Source organism: Python bivittatus, unplaced genomic scaffold (genome assembly GCF_059951505.1).
Source record: "Python bivittatus isolate LINGU-HERP-01145 unplaced genomic scaffold, Pbiv_v1 ctg000020_np1212, whole genome shotgun sequence".
Lineage (NCBI taxonomy): Eukaryota > Metazoa > Chordata > Lepidosauria > Squamata > Pythonidae > Python > Python bivittatus.
Genome location: NW_028277030.1, coordinates 131,236,625 through 131,257,689, shown reverse-complemented (window position 1 = coordinate 131,257,689; position 21,065 = coordinate 131,236,625). Strand labels below are relative to the sequence as shown.

The 21,065-nt window shown below is 38.2% G+C and overlaps 1 protein-coding gene across 3 annotated transcripts in view; it reads left to right on the top strand.

The window, feature by feature from the left end:
* The window catches only part of USP34 (ubiquitin specific peptidase 34), a 170,366-nt gene that overhangs the window by 9,731 nt on the left and 139,570 nt on the right, over positions 1–21,065 (top strand). For all 3 annotated transcript variants that reach the window (XM_088149723.1, XM_088149716.1, XM_088149729.1), the window contains 6 exons: positions 8,459–8,546; positions 9,892–10,315; positions 12,047–12,097; positions 13,935–14,084; positions 18,512–18,579; positions 20,335–20,527. In XM_088149723.1, coding sequence (XP_088005849.1) covers positions 8,459–8,546; positions 9,892–10,315; positions 12,047–12,097; positions 13,935–14,084; positions 18,512–18,579; positions 20,335–20,527 — 974 coding nt within the window. The remainder of the gene's footprint in view (positions 1–8,458; positions 8,547–9,891; positions 10,316–12,046; positions 12,098–13,934; positions 14,085–18,511; positions 18,580–20,334; positions 20,528–21,065) is intronic.

Here is a 21,065-nt window from a genome sequence, read left to right as displayed (position 1 = left end):
ACTCAATGATGTTGAGATCAGGCTCTGTGGGGGCCAAACCATCACTTCCAGGACTCCTTGTTCTTCTTTACACTGAAGATAGTTCTTAATGACATTGGCTATATGTTTGGGGTCGTTGTCCTGCTGCAGAATAAATTTGAGGCCAATCACATGCCTCCCTGATGGTAAGACATGAAGGATAAGTATCTGCCTGTATTTCTCAGCATTGAGGGCACCATTGATCCTAACCAAATCCCCAACTCCATTTGCTGAAATGCACCCCCAGACCTGCAAGGAACCTCCACCGTGCTTCAGTGTTGCCTGCAGACTCTCATTCTTGTACTGCTGTCCAGCCCTTCAGCGAACCAACTGCCTCCTGCTACAGCTAAATCTTTCAAATTTTGACTCATCAGTCCAGAGCACCTGCTGCCATTATTCTGCACCCCAGTTCCTATGTTTTCATACATAGTTGAGTCACTTAGCCTTGTTTCCACATTGGAGGTATGGCTTTTTGGCCGCAATTCTTCCACGAAGACCACTTCTGGCCAGACTTCTCCAGACAGTAGATGGGTATACCTGGGTCCCACTGGTTTCCGCCAGTTCTGTGTTGATGGCACTGCTGGACATCTTCTGATGTCAAAGGAAAGTAAGCAGGATGTGTCTTCCATCTGCTGCATTAAGTTTCCTTGGCCGACCACTGGGGTCCTCACCGTTGCCCGTTTCTTTGTGCTTCTTCAAAAGAGTTTGAACAGCACATCTTGAAGCCCCGGTCTGCTTTGAAATTTTTGCCTGGGAGAGACCTTGCTGATGCAGTATAACTACCTTGTGTCTTGTTGCTGTGCTCAGTCTTGCCATGGTGTATGACCCATGACATGAAACAGTCCTCCACAACCTCACCTTAGTAGCAGAGTTTGGCTGTTCCTCACCCAGTTTTAAGCTTCCTACACAGCTGTTTCTGTTTCAGTTAATGACTGTGTTTCAACCTACATATGAAATTGCTAATCATTAGCACCTGCTTGGTATAATTGGTTAATCATACACCTGACTCTAATCCTACAAGATCCCTGACTTTGTGCAAGTGTACAAAGTGTGCATGTGTAAGAATTGATGCTGTTTTGAAGCCAAAGGGTAGTCACACCAAATATTGATATGATTTGGATTTTTCTTCAGTTTGCTCACTTTGCATTTTGTAAATTGATAAACAAACAATTACAATATATTTTTGAAAGCATTCTTACTTTACAGCATTTTTTCACACCTGCCTAAAACATTTGCACAGTACTGTAGGTATTTGAATTGAAGTTCTCTTTACTTAGGAAGTATTGCATCCTTCTTTTAAAAAAATCCTGGATACTTTGCATAAGAATATATTTTGTATAAGAGAAAAAGTAACAACAAATTGCTATATGGTGGTTTAAGAGAGAGAAAGATGTAATGATAGCACCAATTGAGTGCATGCAGTAGCTGTACATATAACTCTAAATTAATTTACTGAAAACCCTGCATGTGATCCCTCATGCACATGCTGTATTAAACCAGAACAAGTTAACCGCACTTTAATCTAGTGTTTTATGCTGATCCAGCCCATGTGGTTAATTTGTATGTCAGTGTATCATGTAAATACAAAAAATGGAATTAAAAAGCTAAACCATGGCTAAGTTAACAATGGAAGAATATACAGTGGTACCTCAGGTTACGAATGCCTCTGTTAACTAACTTTTCGGGTTACGACCAGCTCTGGCCGCAAAAATTCACCTCGGTTTGCGAACTCCGCCTCGGGGTACGAACAGGATACGCGGCCATTTTTCCTCCCGTGACACGGTCTGTGGCCATTTTTCCGCCCCGACACGTGGTCCGCGGCCATTTTTCCACCCCTGACATGTGGTCCACGGCCATTTTTACGCCCCTGACATGTGGTCCGCGGCCATTTTCCGCCCCTGACACGTGGTCCGCGGCCATTTTCCGCCCCTGACACGTGGTCGTAGGGAGGGGGACTCTCCCTCCGAGCAATAGCCGCCTCCCTGTCCTCCACGCCAGAACAGATTAACGGTAATTACATTGAACCTTATGGGGAAATTTCCTTCGGGTTGCAACCAATTCGGGGTGCGACCAGAGTCACAGAACGAATTAAGTTCATAAACCGAGGTTCCACTGTACATCCATGTTTTTAAAGTTGATACTGTTTAGATACATAAAGGATTTCATTGCTGTGCTCAGTTAGCTCTGCTATATTACTATCTTGAGCTGGGTCTCTGTGAATTTATTTCTATATCCCTATGAATGATACGAATGTTTAGGATGGGAGAGTAGATTGTAAATGTCCAGTAAGTATTATGTAGGCTAGTTAATTCAGTTATGGAATAATAAGCTTTTGAAATAGTGTAAGTACAGGATTCTCAAAATTAGGCACTCTTGAAGGTTTCTGTTTCATGTTATACTAATTTAATACATAAAGACATTTATTTACTATAGAGAATATTTATTTTTTATTTACCAAGCTTGTATGAGACTCAATTTCACCTGGAGTGGCATACATTCACTGTAAATAAATAAATAAATAAATATTTGCTGAGTGGTTTATATCTCTTACTGACATAACAGTATAAATCAGGTTAAAAGGTTCACAGAGAACAGTATTATACAAAACACCAGAGAGAAATAAAACTCTACATTGATCAATTTCCATATTACCAAAGAGAGCAGCTCACAAAGATCCCATCCCCAAGAACTGTTGAAAAAACCAAGTTTTGATGGCCTTTATGAAACCCAACAGCATAGAAGTAATCCACATCTTCAGGGTGAATGCTATTCCAAAAAATGAGGGCAGCTTTTGAAAAAGCCTACCTCCCAGACTCCTGAAGAGGGTAGTCTCTTGGTGAAAAACCTGAAGTGAGCCTCTTTTTGCAACATATTGTCAGTCAGGCAGAAATGATTAGGAGAAGGCAGTCTCAAAGATATCCAGGTCCTATGGCATAAATCCAAATTTAATATAGTAGAACAAAATGTTCTACTTTTTTTTTTTTTTAGGATAAAACCAGCATAAAAGTAAGTTATAAAATCTGGATTTTGGTATGTTCATGTCTTTCTCCCTGGATTAGAAGGGAAAGAAAAGTTGTTGGAAATGTTATTCTTATGAATCAGCTTATTTCTTGATGAATTAATTCAAAGGTAGATCAGTTTCTATTTATGTGTGTGGATATAGTGTCACAGAGTTAGAATCTCTGAGCTCCTATACTGTAGTACAATGTCTTTAATTGAAAATAAAAGGTTTTTATAATTGATTATTGTTTCTAAGAATTAGAAGGTCTTTTATACTTAGGCATTGCTTCCTTGTCTTTTAAATCTTTAGATTGTCCTCAGTTAATTCACATGCTGAATATTTTTATAATATCAGAGCCATTGGAATGCTCATAAAATTTTTTGAAAAGACTTTAATTCCAATAGAAAAAGAGTATATGTAGCTCAGGATTGAACTGTGGAGTCGTTGGTGCTCTCTGAGCTTGGTTGTTTGCTTGTAGACGTTTCATTACCCAACTAGGTAACATCATCAGTGGTAGTGAGTTTGCTCCCTGTTTATGTACAGTAGCTTGCCCTGCCAGTGTTGGTGGAGGTGTAGTTTTCTCCTTGGTAGTTCGTTGATTAGGGTATTGTTTTCTCCTTGATTATTTGTCTGGTGTTAATCCCTGCTTATCTCGGTGTTGGCTGCTGGAGAGAATGTGTTCTAGTCTTTTTGTTAACTTCTTAGCCTTTTATTATCCCTTTTGAATGGTGTGTAAATATGTTTTATTTCTATATGTCTGTTGATGGCTGATTTGTCTGAATGCCAAGCTTCCAGGAATTCCCTAGCGTTTTTGGATTTAGCTTGAACTAGGATGCTCACAGTTCCCCAGTTGAAACTATGGTTGAGTCTGCCCATGTGTTGTGAGATTAATGAATTCTCATTGTGTCTTCAGACTACCAGTTGATAGCAGGGCAAGCTACTGTATATAAACAGGGAGCAAACTCACCAGCACTGATGATGTTACCCAGTTGGGTAATGAAATGTCTGCAAGCATATGACCAAACTCAGACAGCATCAAGGACTCCAAAAGACCTTAATTGTTATGCTGGCAGAGAACTTGCTTTTAATCACTTGATGCTCAAATTCTTGCAGATAACATTGGGTTCATTCATTCTGCTAAATCATTGTGTGGTTGGTTTTGATTTAGCATATGTGTGAATGCAGCCATTATGGTTTGAATTGTAAACCATAGAATATCGCTTAGCACGTTGTATAAATCATATCTATATGGCTTGTTCATGATAAAAACAAATTATGATTTATTGCAATATGTAAATGCAGGCAAAAGCTATATCCATTTTACTTTATTTTTTACTTGTGCTTTGTCATTGCTTGAGCAGTGTTCTTTAAATTTTACATGTATTTCTATGGTTGTAGTTTTGCCTATGACAGTAGTGGCGTTTAAGGTGTAATAATTGTTATATAAACAACTTGTTTATATTGTAGTCATTTGAGGCTGGGTTTATATAGTACTATGCCATGGTTTCTTGAATATGTCATTGACTGGGCTCACAAATCATGCCATGAATGATGGTTTATTTGTTAGAATGACACAGCTTGAACTGATGTGCAGTTATTATGATTTTTTTCCCAGGTGCATTCAGGTAGTTTTGGATGGACTTTTTTGGCACTGTAAGGAAAACTTTCAGCCATGGCAAAATTAACAGTTTACATAAAGAACAGAAGTTTTAATTTAAGAAGAATGGCTTCCCTATATATTACATATCACACAACAAGGCAAACTCAGTTTTAAGGGGGAAGCAGTTTTAATGCTTATAAATATTTTGATGTAATCACCAGTCAAGTAGAATGGGAAGGCATTTAGGACTTAATATTGTTTTTCTTGATTTTTTAAAATTATTTTTTTCTCTTTTTTTTTAACAAGATCAAATACATTTTAGGAATAATGATAAATAAGTATATCAGTATAATGTTTAGAGTTTTGTAGTGATTTTGAATTATTTCTTAATATGATAAGTCTAGCTTTATATTTCAATTAATTATTTAATCAGTGAAATAATGAAATTATTATCCCTGGCCTTGGGACCTGGGAGGGTTGCATTGGGAGAAGTTGGGGATGGGGGGTGAGGTTGGGGCAGATCCAAACATCATGGTGGTGATGGGCATGGGTAGATATAGTGGGAGACTGGGAGTGGGCCATTCTCTGGGAATGTGAACCTGGTTCTGTGTTCCAGCTCCCCGAACTCAACCCCCGTGCCTGGTCAGCAGACCTTCAGAGGCCCTGGTTTTTGGCTGCTGCTACTAAATGCCAGGTTGGCTTGTAATAAGGCCTCCTTCATTTGTGATTTAATCACAGATGAGAGGGCCAGCCTGGCACGTATTACCAAGACCTGGCTGCGTCCAGAAGGGGTTCTCCGTTTCAGAAATGTGCCCAGCTGGGCTTCAGGTGTGTCACCAGCAGAGACCTCAGGGCAGGGGTGATGGTGTGGCAATTGTTATCCAGGAATCGCTTAAGGCTTTCAGGGGCCAGATGTGAGACCCTGTTTATTAAGTTGGGCTCTAGGGATCAATTGGCATTGTTGCTACTGTACCAGCCTCCCTGCTATGTAGCACCCTCCCTCCCGTGTAGTATGTGGGGATGACCGTGGGAGACAGGGCAACAAGACGCAACCAAGGGAACTGTCAGATAAAAGGCAACTTAGCCTGCAATGGGAGGGGCAAGAGGCTCAGAAGAGCCCTCCCTAGTTTTTGGGCTGTAAAAGGGACTGGGGGAGACTTTCAGACTTATAAGATTCTGTTAATGTAACCTTATAATAAAGTAGAATTAGCTCATCTGGTTGGGTTTCCTGTCTGGTCTACCTCATAAGGCTGATATCCATCTTGCAATTCTAAAAGGTGCCGAGGCCTTGGATAGGCATTGTGCCTATGCGACCTCTTCTCTCTCATAGATCCCGTCATTCTCTGTGGTTCATAGAAGAATTGAAGGAGATGAAATGGGAGAAGAGATGTCTAGAGCATCGCTGGCACTCAACAAGGGACAAACTCAATCAAACATGGGCTAAAACTGCTATCAAAGCCTACATTGTGGCAGTAATGGCAGTGAAGTGGCAATACTTCTCTGCTTTTATTGTGCCCACAGATAGCCACCCCACAGTCTTGTTTCAGGTGACGCATGCCCCCTGAGTAGAGGGGGCTTGGAGATTCTCCTACAGGGCTGTGCAGAGGAATTTGCTCAGCATCTGTCATACAAAGTTGCCTGAATTTGTTCCCAGTTGGACTCTGGCCTTATTGTGGGTCTTAAGGAGGTGCCCAGGGCAGATTCTTGCCCTGTTATCTGGGATCAGTTTGAATCTGTTGGGCCTGAGGAAGTGGACAGGGTCCTGTGAGCTTGGCCACTTGCTCTTTAGATCCATGCCCCTCCTGGCTAGGTAAAGCTGCCTGGGGGTTGTCATGTGGGTAGGTTCTAGCAGTGGTGAGTTTCTCCTTGAGTGAGGGAGTTGTTCCGTTTCTTAAGGAGGCTTTGGTTCACCCTCTTCTCAAGAAAACATCACTGGATCCCACCACACTGGACAATTTTCACCCATTATCTAACCTCCCCTTTTAGGGGAAAGTGATTGAGAAGGTGGTCACATAGAAGCTTCAAAGAACTCTAGATGCAGCAGATTATCTGGACCCCTTTCAGGATTCATGTCTGGGTATGGGACAGAAACTGGATTGGTCGCACTTTTAGATGATCTCTGGCGGGGGCAGGATGGAGGTTGTGCATCAATCCTTGCTCTTCTTGACCTTTCAGCAGCCTTTAATATCAACCATGGTATCCTTCTGGATTGGCTCCAGGGATTGGGGATGGGCAGCACTGCATTGTACTGGTTTCCCTCTCTTCCTTGGAATTGGTTCCAGTTGGTGGTGGTTGGAGAGAAGAGATTCCTCATTCAGCCGCTACTTTGTGGGATCCCACAGGGGTGGGTGCTTTCACCTCTCCTTTTTAACATCTACATGAAGCTTCTCGGGGAGATTATCCATCGCTGTGGGGTGTGGTATCATCAATATGCTGATGATACTCAATTATATCTTTCTACCCCTGGCAAATTAAGTGATGCTGTTAATGCCGTATCTCATTGCCTGGAGGCTGTAGGGGCCTGGATGGGGAGCAACAGGCTTCAGCTGAATCCTGGTAACACTGAGTGGCTTTGGGTGTTGGGGCCCTCTAGTTCCATCTTTGGTACTGGATGGGGTTGCGCTGCCCTAAACAGACCCAGTGCACAATCTGGGGGTCCTCCTAGACTCGCGACTCCTGCTCAAAGAGCAGGTGGCAGTCATGACCAGGCTTTGTGCTTTTGCACAGTTTTGTGTTGTGTGCCAGTTGCACCCATTCGTGGACTAGGAGGCTCTGCTTACAGTCACTCATGCCTCAGATAGACTACTGCAACACACTTTTCAGAATCTTCAGTTGGTGCAAAATGTAACAGTGCAGGCAGTTATGTGTGCCTCTAGAACTGCACACATGACACCTCTGCTCCATGAGCTGCACTGGTTACCAGATTGCTTCTGGGTGCAATTCAAGGTGCTGTTTTTGACCTTTAAAGCCCTTCGTGGCATGGGACCAGGTTGTTTGAGGGACTGCCTCCACCTGATTACATCTGCTCATCCTATGAAGCCCAGCAGAAGAGGTATGCTGTGGGTCCAGTCCGCTAAAGAGTCTGGCGGGACTCAGGAGACGGTCCTTTTCTGCTGTGGCACCCGCTCTGTGGAACATCATCCCCACCAAGATGAGACAGCCCCATCCCTGATATTCTTCAGGAAGTCCCTTAAAACATGGTTGTGCCAGCAGGCTTAGGTCTCAAGGTGGTAGTGAATTAGTGAAATGGCTTAATTGCCCATAACAATAACTCTTCCTGCTACTCAGTTATTAGCAACTTTGATTATGTTTTAATTGTTGATTTTTTAAATTGTTAGTTTTTTATTAGTGTTTTTTACTGAATGCTGCCCAGAGTCACAAATTTGTGAATTTGTGAGATGGGCATGCATATACACACGCACACCCAAATATATATAAAAATATAAATACTGGAAACAAATTGTCAAATTTGTAATAATAAGTTTCTTTTTTATTCATTAATTATATCTAGTTTCTCTCTGATTTTATTGTGTTAAAATATTAATAAAAAAAGAAATATATAAATGTGTGGCTTTTTAAGTCAATATGCGGCCTGCAGGGATACTTATATATGGTTTAGTGGCTCCTGTTTGTGTTTGAGTTTGACACCACTGTTCTACAGCAACTTAGTTTAATATCTTAATATGTTGAGAAACTTTAATACAGTAACGCTATTTGATTTTTAATGTTTCGTTCCTGAAACATTTAAATACTCATTTTTTATCCATTTATCAGTAGAGGGTATATAAGAAACTTTAAACATCCTTCATGACACTGATAATACCATTATTTTTCTTTAGTATCAGACATTGATGGTGGCGATGGATTGCAACTCAGAAAGGAGCATGCGCTCAAGGTTTTCGCTTATATCAATTCTTGGACACAAAGGTAAATCTGTTTTTTAAGTAGTCCCAATTTATGATGCATCTATGTCAGTATGTGTTTATGTACAGGTAATTTGAATGGTAAAAGTAGTAAATATGGGGAAAATTGGTCTAAAAATAATCTATTTCATTTGTTATTTCATTCAGTATTAAACAGATAAGTCATTATGGTTTACACAGTAACTTTCGCTTGAATTTTTGGTAAAAGTACAATAGTTTGGGACTGTTAAAAGGACTCTGATTTTTGGGAGATTGATGCATCGATTTCTCAGTTTGTAGGACACTCCACAAGTGCTATTATTCATGGCTGTGTTATAAATATCTGGCAGTGTAGAATTTTCTATATCTGAGCAGAGCTTTCACTGCTAACAGACTGTTTCAGAGTAATTTCAATGTCACTGAATTAATGTTTGCCACTATTTCCTTCACATTGTACACATTTTAAATGAATAAGTTGTATCTGTATGATTTCAATGGAATGCCATTACTTATGTGTATGTGTGCAGCCATCAACGTGGCACCGACTGCTTTTCTTGTGCCTGTTTAATATAAAGAAATTGCCTCTTCTTTCCTTAGCTGATAGAAAAATTTATGTTGGGCACAACAGATGAACCCCATCCTTTTTGTTTGCAGAATGCAGAAGGAAAGGGGAATGTGGGACTCTCACTTAATGCTAAGAAAAAGTCAAAAGTAGCATGAACTGTCTTTTCTTTCTAATGTTATAGGCACCATACATGAAGTGGCTCTCGTTTAGCATTTAATATTTGAGAAAGTTGTTACGAAAAAATCACTTTTCTAAAGCAAGTACACCTGCATCCAGTGTCATCTTGTCTGCCAGTAGAAAAACAGTTATCAAAGGAATAGATTTCCATACCCCTAAAATCTTCTCTCGCAATTTAATGGGCCCTCTGAAGAATGGTGCAATTGAATGGGAAGGATTGAAAAGAGTTCCAGTGCATGAGCAGGTCTACTTGTGCATTACTGGGCATAATCCATATTATGTAAAGATACACAGCTTAATGTTATAGTTTTTAAAATATCAAGGATTTGAATTCTGTTTGTATATTTGTCTTATTTAAAATCATAAATAAAAAAATGAATCCTTCAATTATGAAATATGCAAATTATCAATGCCAGATTTTATGGGTATGTAGTTCAGCAACATGTAACCCTGTAAAAGCTGCTGAGCCCACGAGTCCCAGCCAGCATAACCAGTAGTGAGGGATGCTGGAAAATGTAGTTCAGTGATACCAGAAGGACCCCATATTGTTCACCTATAATCTAAAGTACTTGGCACAGTTACTTGTAGAATTTTGAATTTTAATTATTATTTACCTTTCTTTAAACAGGCAGTGTCTATGCTGTTTCAAGGAATATAAGCATTTGGAGATTTTCAACCAAGTTGTGTGTGCACTTATAAATCTAGTAATTGCTCAAGTACAGGCTCTTCGGGACCAGCTGTGTAAACATTGCACTATTAACTTAGATTCAACATGGCAAGATGAAAATAATGCATCTGATGAGCCTCTGAATGTAGAAAGAGAAACTCATGGAGAAGAAGAGAATGTGGATAGACACAAAACTACAGAGAAAAAATTAGATTCTGGAAGAACTTGTATCCTGACAGAAGAAGAATCCACAGAAGGTTGTGATGCCTTTAGCATATGGAGCACTGAGGAGAAAGAAAAACTCTTGCTTTGTGTTGCGAAAATCTTTCAGATCCAGTTTCCTCTGTATACTGCCTACAAGCATAATACACATCCCACAATAGAGGTACATGTTATCCAGACTGACAGTTTTCTGTGAAAATGAAGTAAAAGTTAGCTTTAATTCCTGAGTGTTGTAAAATCTGACAGTAATATTGTTAAGTATCCCTCATTTGAAGTATATTCAGCATCTGAAAACTTTCTGCAGCTGTCCTAACTAGAGAATGTATTTATAGGAAGCACATATATATAGCAGTAGAAGTGAAAATATTTAGGCGCTTTGAATGGAACAGTTTAATTTATATCCTGCTGTGTTTATGTTCACAAAAATCTTGTATTAGAGAGTGATCAACTCAGGGCTATCTAGTGAGCTGCATAACTCAGCAAAAATTTAAGTCAGGTCCAATTCAGACAATCTGCTTATTGACCACAACACAGTGGTTCTTTCAGGCTAAATTTGAAAACCATGCTCAAAAATTGTGATGTTTGAAGTCATAATTACATTTTTACTACCTGATGTCAAGCTGTAAAATTTGCTGCACTTCGCTCTGGTAAAATTTTCAATGCCTAAAGTTGTACCAAAATCTGCATATTGGTGGGGTGTGCGTACACACACCCACACACATACAAGCAGCCCATTCATTTGGGTCAAGTGATACTGCAGATCAGTGACCCAAAGGGAACCTTTAAAATATACATGTTTTAATCATTCTGCTATGTTTTTAATAATAGTAATAGTAATTTATTAAACTTAAATGCCACCCGACTCCCAGTGACTCTGGGTGGATTTTCTAATGTAAGCTATTATTGTTTGGCAATAATTCTGGCCCCTGCTTTCAGTTCTCCCAGGGGTCCAAATCTAGATTTGTTCAGCTTGGGCGTCAAATATCCAGAGCAGTGGAGGCAGGTATTTGAACATTTGGAAACAGAGTTGGCTCCAGTGACATTTTTCAGAAATAAGAAATTCTGCAATTCTGATTCCTTGGGGTATTCACCATATTCCAAGGACTTAAAAGGATGGTATACATAATAAAGAAGTGTTTATTTGGGTGGTATCCAGTAGATCTACTGTTTTCAGATGATACATTTTAGCAGGACATAAATGTCTCATCTTCCCATATAGCTGTAAGGATGGTGTCTGAAGCCTTTGTTAATCACAGGTAGTTGCATGACAGAAACAGAGTTCTGGATTTATGCTAACTATGGTTTGTATAAATGGACCAGTATCAAACCATCATTTAAATTTGGTTTGTTTGATCCTAACCACCATTAAGACTAAAAAAGAGAAAAGGTTGATGAGCTTGAGGGAGACTAACATTGACTGTGTGTTGTTATACCAGTTTTAAGTAACATTCAAGTACAGTAATTTATGATTTGTAAAGCAATGAGTATGTCTTCCTTTCCATCAAAATTACTGGACTTGTTCATTATACATTTGGTGCAAGACAGCCATTCAGTGCTGTGAAATGTGACTTTTTTTTACAGTTGCCCTTGAACACATTCTTGTACTATCCCTGGGATAAGTTTGGATCCTAGTTTCAGTATGCAAAGGGATTTGTTTTCCTATACTGATAACTCTTAACACTGAATAACTCACTAGTTTGGACAACATGTACAAATTGAAATGCTACATTTTTAAACTGATCCTAGAAGAGGTATAAATTTAGCATAGAACAGAGTAAGGGAATGATAGTATATTAGATTTTATATCTTGATAATTATTTTCTGCATGTGTACCTTAATTTTTTTTACATATTTGATACAGCCATAATTAAATAATTTATGCTTTTTTAAACAGGATATTTCTGCACAAGAAAGCAATATATTAGGGGCATTCTGTGATATGAATGTAAGTTTTTAATTTCTATTTAAAAATGCACAGCTTCAAAAATTATAGCCTATTGATTTTGTTAATGAAATCATTCTAGCAGCTTGTGTATTGTCCTGAATGCAGTTCAAATAAAAGTTTATTAAGTAAGATTTTTAAGCTGCATTATACTGAATCAGTATTATTTTATATTGCCTATATATTTCATGTATTCTCTGCCTTTCTACTGTACCGAATATTGAAGGAAGCTAACATTAAAAAAAAACAACCAAAAATTATGAAAAATGAAAACCTGAAATTAAGACTAAAATTAATAATAAAAGGCTGGGGAAACTATATCCATCTATACAGATTATCTAAATACTGACAGAACAGAGGCCAAATATAACTTCCAAAGGATTGCATTTCACAACCTGAAAGCAGTCCAGGGGAAGACTTTCTCCTGTATATTTAAAAAAAAAAAAAAAAAGTAACAATGGAGGTACCTTTGAAAAACCTTCTGCTACAGATTTTAATGATCAGACAGGTTTATAATAGAAGTCTGTTACATATTCAGGTTCGAAGCTGTTTAGTAATGCCAACGCCTTAAATTGCCAATTGTTTACTGGATCATTCAGTACAGATATTTCAGTACAGATGTTTTATAATCTATAGCTGCACCTGTTGAACACTCACAGTGCAGTGCTCAAGATTGGGTATAATCAAAGAGTGGATAAAAACTGCCAAATCCAACCTCAGGAAGGATGTCAGCTGGTACCCTCGTCTACAACCTTCTCATGACTAAATCTGGAAACATACAATACCAATTCATTTGGAGGACACTCAGTTTCAGCAGGTGGTTTTACCTTGATGGCAGCAGCTCTTCAGATGATATTCAGGCCAGACATCTTTACCAACTATAGCTGAAGATAATTATGCTCTCAAAAAGCATGTCATCACTGAGCTATAGTAGTCCCTTGTACTGGTCCACCTACCCAGTACTGAGTTTATGTATTGCAATAAGCCACAATGTAGTTTTGATAATACATGAACTCAGCTATTGTGGTTTGTAAACCATCTTCTATGCTTTAACAGAATTAACATCTTAATGAGTGCTGTGTAAATCTGTATGCAGCCTTACATTTTGTGTTTGAATCTGCCTGATATCTCTGTTGGATTACTAGAATCTTGCTTGCTCACTCTACCTACCTACCTACCTACCTGTATCTGTATGGCCACCCAGCTCATCTAAGCCACTCTGGGGGACTCACAACAGGTAAAAACAATCCAATAAAAACAAGTTAAAAATCAATATATAAACATATAAGAACTATCCACAATCAATTTAAAACAACTTATGCAAGTTTTTGGTTGCTGGATGGATGGACAAGTATAGCTGCACTCTTTTATTGTGTATAGACTGTTTGTGAATGACTATACACAACTATACACAGTTATGTTTAGCTTCATGCATCATAATATGCAAAGCCTTATGGTATTTAGTGTTGAAGGGCCAAATAAATCTACAATGTCAAATTAAATACATTAAATGAATATGCTCAGCTTTTCAGTTTCTTCAAAGCAGTTCAGCCTTGATGTATAGATCTAAATATATGCAGAGGATATGAAATGTAAAACTACAGAAGTTTCATACATATCACAGCATTATGTAGTTTTAATTCTCACTTTCAACACATGGGTCAAAATCAATACATTGAATTGTGCTTGGAAGTCAAAAGGAAGTTATACAGACCCTGAAATCTTGCTTCAGTGCTCATGGAAATAAGATTTTAGAATAGCATATAGGAGTGATTATTTTGAATAAGAAAGGTATGTGTGGATTTTTTAAATTAAAAAAAACCTGCTTTTATTTCTATAGGATGTAGAAGTACCATTGCACTTGCTTCGTTATGTTTGCTTATTTTGTGGAAAAAATGGCCTATCCCTCATGAAGGACTGTTTTGAATATGGAACTCCTGAAACATTGCCATTTCTCATAGCACATGCATTTATCACTGTGGTCTCTAATGTAAGTATATATCTACAATTCTCTAATTTTAATAATACCAGGTGTAATAAAAAAGTCTCCACCAAGAGTACTAACTTGAAGTCAAATGCAAACAACTGTATTCTCAAGCTGTGGCATTGATTAAATTTGTAACACTCATTGTAATACTACCATTAAATGACAAAATTGCTGCTTTTAAAAATTGGGGATCACTTTGCTTTTATGCCTCTTACTGTAATCATTGACTAAAATTCCAGCTGCAGAAAAAGGTTTGGAAGTTTGCAGTATCTTATGTAACTTCAAAATTATTTTTGAGTTCTGGTCAAGATAGATCGTTTTTAAGGGTGGGGGTAATTAGGTAACAGTTGTCCAGGTCTCATATGTGGAAGTGGTGACATTAGTTTTGTTAATTAACATTGATAGATGTTGCTTTATTATTGCTAAACTTCTTTCTCTAGTTTCCCTTCAATTCTTTTCTATAGCTCTAAGTAAATCAAAGCTAAATTTTAAAATCTACATTTTTTTTCAGAAATTGCCATTCTCATGATTTAACAAAAAAAGCAGTTTGTCCTCTTTTTCCTGTTTCTGCTGAATTAGAGAAGTAAAGTAGTCAGACAAACTCAACTTTCTGAGAGGGATAACTCCAAATGAACTTCTTCAGCAGTTGCGTCTGACTGACTCTTGCCTTTCATGAGTTCTACATGGCCAGCAACCATTGCCTTTGAGTTTGTTTTCACAGTGATTGAAGATAAGCAACTGAGAGATTTATTCATAAGCTGGATATAGGATAAGATGGGAATGGCAGAGTTCATTTCTATTGATCCCACCCTATTTGTAGAAACTATATTTCTCATTTTGACGTGATAGGATAGTGAAATACAAGTAACCTGGCCCTGTGCCATGCAGGGATTTGAATGTGCTAACCAGCGCCTTGAGTTGCACCTCGAAGCACAGTGGAAGGCAGTGTAACTTGTGCAACAGCAGTGTAGCATGGGTGAATCTTGATGTGCCCAGAACTCTGTGTACTGCTGAATTCTGGACCAGCTGAAACTTCCAAGTGTTTTTCAGGGGCAGCCTCTTGTACAGCATATCCAATTGGGAAGTGACTAAGGCATGAGTGACCATGAACAGGGCCTCCTAGTCCAGGAATAGGTGTAATTGGCACACAAAATGAACTCATGCTAACCGCCCCTCACCCCCACCCTAGCCTCTGCTTCCATCTGCTCTTGAGCAGAAGCTGTGAGTCCAGGAAGATCCCAGTTTGTGCATCGGCTGTGTCCAAGGGAGTGTCACTGTGTTGAGAGTTAAAAATGAAAAATCTCTAGATCCAAAAACCCAAAGCTACTCCATCTTTCTTGGGTTGAATCATACCCTCTTCTTAACCATCCAGATCCTCACAGCTTCCAGGCACTGAGTAAGCACCTTGACGGCATCACTTGTTCAATGAGGGGTAGAGATATATAACTAACATCATCAACATACAGATGATTTACTCTAATGCCAATGAATGATTCCACTGGTTTCATGTAGATGTTAAATTGGAGTGGAGAGAGTGCCAAGCCCTGAGGCATGCTACATAAAAGGGATCTAGGGCTGGGACCTCTCTCCCCCCCACAACACTGATTGGAAGTGGCCCTGGAGGAAGGAGAGCCAGTGGAAAACAGTGCCCCTCCCCATTCTTAATACCCCAGGTTAGTCCAGAAAGATACCATAATAGATGGTATCAAAAGCAGCTGAGAAATCCAAAAGGGCAAGGATGGATGCACCATCCCCATCCTGGGTCCTCCAGAGGTCATCCATAAGCGTGACCAGTGTTGTCTTGGTATTATAACCCAACCTGAACCTCACCTGAAAAGGGTCAGGTAATGTGCTTTTTCCAGGGCCCTTTGAAGCTGAGCATCTGCCTCCTCCTCTGATTGGAGACTGGAGAGAAGTTATTCAGCATTCTACCAAAGTACATGCATACATTTCTGTGTATGTATAACTTGCAACTTTTTACTCCATTTTTATTGTTAAATGTAATTACTTTCCTTTTGAAACAATTATTCTGTTGCTTTATCCCTATTTGCAGATTATACAAATTCTGTATTTTCTCTAATTAGGCAAAAACCATAACCAAACAGCATCCTCCAGACCTCCTCCCCTTAATGAAAATAATTCCTGTACCTTGTTTTGTGAACAGTCCTTTGGCTTGGCTTTGGACTGGCTTTTATGGATTTCTCTGGACAACCCAGTTTTTCTGTGTCTCCCTCCTTCCTTTCTTTTCCCCTCAGTCTTAGGCTTGCGCAGGACATTGAATCTCCAAGTCACCACATCACCTTTTCTGTACTCTCTCATGTTGTTCCCATCCATCTGTTCAGATCACCTAACAAAATAGCTTTCTACTCCCAGAGCATATTCATTTAGGATGTTGAAGCAGTTTTCTCCCAAATTCATCTGGGTTCCTTCATTATCAGCATTCATTGGAAAACAACATATAGTAATCACTAATCTGCTTTTACACACATCCACAATAATCAAGATGAAACCAGCTTGTATTTTCTGACATGTCTTATCTTATTCATAATTAAAACTATACCTTCACTTTTCTGCATGTATTCATCAACTTTCCATGATCAGATCATGTTCATTCAGATCTGTTGTATCCTTCCCCTTCTCTTAGATTCACAAAAACACAACTTATCTTTTTTTTAAAAAATAGTTTCTTAATTCTCTTTACTATTTTGTTTTACACTTGAATGTGCAATCTCCCATATGCTATAGTTTTCAACAGATGGATCCATAAATATTGACCACCATCACTTTGGTAAACCAACTGGTTCAGGCATGCCACTTATGTTGGTTGCTACCATTGGAGTCTGCTGTTCAAGTTTGTGGAAGTGAATCATGTCCCAATCAAAACAGCTCTCCTTGGACCTTAAAAAAAAAAAAGTTTGTCAATACGTCTGAGGCTGGATGATCCAGCAGACTATTGGAATAGTACCTTGTGGACAAATGAGACAGAAATAGTTTTTGACATTATTGACAAACATATTTTGAGAAAACAGAACCCTGCATTCCAGCAAGAGAACGTCATCCCAGCCCTGAAGCATTGTGATGGGAATGTATGGTTTGGTCTGCTTTGTAGCTGTAATGGTATCCATCCAAGCTTAAATGAATGTGGGTCATGCAACACAACAGTAATGCTAAATGCTGAAGTAAATGTACAACAGAATAGCTGAAACAGAAAAAATGTTATGCCCTGACCTTAATTCAACTAAAATATTGTGGCGTGCCCTGAAGCAAGGAGTTCATACAAGATAGTCTGAAAATATCAAGTTGAAGTAATTCTGCAAAGATAAATGTTCAAAATACCTCCAAGCTGATTTGCAGGATTGATCAACAGTGCCAGAAAGGTTTAATTAAAGTCTGCTGCTAAAAATGATGCAGTCACTTACTTTTTTCAACAAAGACAGTGAATGTTGGATCAGTGAGTTAATAATATGACACAGTACACTGTTTGGGGCATTATTTGTTTAATCATAATCTCTTCATCTATTAATAAGACAGAATTAAAGGTAGATATTTGGGATCATCATAGATTTTTGTCAGATGGGGTGATAGAGGAACATCTTAAAGCAGAGAACTAATGCTTCACTTTTTCCCCTGTTGGCAACATAGCTCTTCCAAGCCCCTGTCTCTAACTGTATTTTCATGTAATGTGATTAGCTTGCATTTGAAACCCTAGAGGATGATACAAAGCAGTTGGGATGAGAGGGCTATAGAATTCATCATTAAGTATCTTTCATCTTTTTATCAACTCATGCTCTCTTCTTACTTTGTAGCTGTAGCTGTTTAATAGAAACCAAAATCGCAAGCTTGACCGTCCATTAGTTCTGCCCTGAAATAATACATATTGTTTTATACATTTGAATGACTAGATAAAATATGAGTTCTTGTTAATTGATTCTGTTAAATATTTTCCTTTTTCATTTCAATTTGCCATGACATTTTTCTTTATGAGATTCCAGTGCAAGGTTTCATATGATGGTGCTTCCTTTCTCTCTCCGTGGTTAGTGCTAATGGAAAAGGCATCAATAATATGTTTTTTTAAAAAGTTTTTCCCCGCTTCCTATAGGACAATGTTCCCCAACATGTCATTCTTGATAGAGGTTGAGCCATGACCCCAACCAGCATGGACAAATATATGAGAATGAGGGGAATGTAATCCAGCACATCAGAAAGATGCAAGATTGGAGAAATCTGGTTTAGGAGTTCTCCCTCACACAAGTTATCTTTCATTCTTTGTGCCTTGGACGCTGTGGCAAACTGGCCTTTTGGACTGTTCTTCGTAAATGTACTAGGAAAGCAAAAGAATCTTCCTTCTAGTTGGCAAATATATGTGTCTTAAGTTTGTTGCTGTAAGACTTTTCAGTTTAAGTTGTTCAATTTTTGTACTTTTTGCATAGATCAGAATATGGCTGCACATCCCTGCTGTCATGCAACACATTATACCTTTTAGGACCTATGTCATCAGGTACTTTTTGCAGATATTTTTGATTCCTGGGATTTATTTGTATAAAATGCACTGATTTCTAGTTGTTTTTACAATGTCTCAAATGTGACACTTACCAAATGCTAATGTATTTATTTATTGAAATTTATTGGCCGCCATATAGTATTGTTTGCAATGATTTGATTAATAACAGGCGAATTATTAGTGGTATTAATTTGAACAACAAATTTGTTAATTTTTAATCATGGATGTTCACAGACTGTACATGCTACCATGATTTTTTTTAAAAATGTATCTCTATACACATACATGTGTGCATACACTCTCTTTCTCTCATACTAACAGGAAAAATAATTGTTTATGTATATAAAAATATAAAATAAAACTATCCAGTAATTCTGAGTATTTAGAAGAATGTTGGCAATGTATGTATTTATTTAATTAATCAATTTGTGTGGCAACCCAATTCACAAATTTTGGCTCTGGGTGGCTAACATAGGATTAAAATCTGTACAATTCCAACAAAATAGTAAAACAACAACAAAATGATGCAATTGAAGCCCACCCACAACTATTTAATAACAGCCATTACAGATGGGCCCATCTAACACCCTGGCCCAGGGGAAAAACCAGATTTTACAAGGCCTTACAAAAGGCCAGCAAGATCAGGACCATCCAGATTTCAGGAGGTAACCTGTTCCAGAGGGCAGATGCCACAGCACCTGGGTCCCACTAGGTGACATTATTTTATAGAAGATACCCATAGCATGTCCACCATGTCAGATTTGCAGGATGGGCAGATTCAGTTGGAGATAGGCCCAAGTAACCCAATGCTGTATCATGAAGGGCTTTATTTGGTAATCAACAGCATGAAATGCACTCAGAAGTCTATTGGGAGCCAGTGCAGCTCACATAACATTGGTAGTATATGGGCATACCTTGGTGCAGCCATAACTACCCACGCCATTGCATTCTGGATACTTAGCTTTAATATTTAAGAAATAAATAATTATCTGTTAGAACTGTGCAACTCTTTGGATTCAAGGGGAAAATGTGCTTTGTAGTGCAGGTGGGCATGAACTAGCATCTGTTGGCTGCTGCATAAATTGAATGTGTCTTTTTCTAGTATCGTGCTACAGCTGTGGAAATCAGCCATATGATCTCAGTTGTAGTTGAGTTGTCCCACCTTTTGTAACCTAGTGCCCTCCACATGTGTTGGACTACAATTGCAGGAAATTTCTTGGTAGTATAATCATGGGATACTAGGTTGGAAAGGCTATTCTAGAATGTGAAATTTAGACTTTATATCTAATTCTTGTATCTGAAAGCCATTGTGCAGTCGTTGATGTATTGGATAGAAGAAATCTGGATTCAAGCACCCATTGAACAGAAGATTAAATCCTGCTTGAACCTAGATAAAGTCAAATTACTTCTACCAATCTAGTTCTGAGGAAAAAATGAAATAGTGGCATGTATGGTGGATAGCATACAAATCTAAGAAATTAAAAAATGTATAAAATTATTTAAGTGACATGGATTTTCACATGTTTTTTGATAACCTATCTCAAATGTTTCCAGCTGTATCTTTTCCCAAATGAAATTACTCTTAAACTTAGTTTTATTTAATTTAGAGTGGACTGGTTTTCTATGATTTACAATTCTATAATTAAGGTTTCCATAAAGTTACATATTTTTAGTAAAAATTATGATGTCTGGCAAAATTAATTTGACTGGTTTTGTTAATATTAATTTGAACTCCCTTGTATTTCTGCTTAGGTATTTATGCAAACTGTCGGACCAGGAGTTAAGACAGAGTGCAGCTCGTAATATGGCAGATTTAATGTGGAGCACAGTTAAAGAGCCATTGGATACTGCTTTGTGTTTTGATAAAGAGAGTCTTGATCTTGCATTTAAGTACTTTATGTCACCAACCTTAACAATGAGATTGGCTGGACTTAGTCAAATAACAGTAAGAAGCTTTTGAATATATGTAGATATATAGATATTCAAGTAAATAGGTATGTGTAAATGTTCTGAGATAATATTATTTTTCTGTTCTTCAACAGTTATGATGTTATGCCAAAGTATGCCCACACACACAGCAGACTAAGATGATTGGGTACTGAGATGAGAGAATGGGTTGTACAACTTCAGTCTGCATATAGGGGATGCTGTATCTGGGTCCTTCTCAGCATGAATAATGTAATGTGGAAAATGAGATGGGCTGTAATCTTTCTCTTCTTAACCTGTAGTTTTACGACTAAGATCCCATTTAAAACTATTATTAGTTCCACCGCATAAAATTGGCAACCACTACCCCACTGTGTTTATAGTTCTTAAACAAATTATTTTTTATCTTCACTGAAAAGAGTGTTTTTTAAATGCTGTATTATGCTATGATCCCAATCCAGTTTATTTTTATAATATCCCTTAGCTGAGTTAGATATATAGTTGAGGATAGTATATAAAAAATGACTACTGCTCATAGGAAAGGGCTGATATTCTTG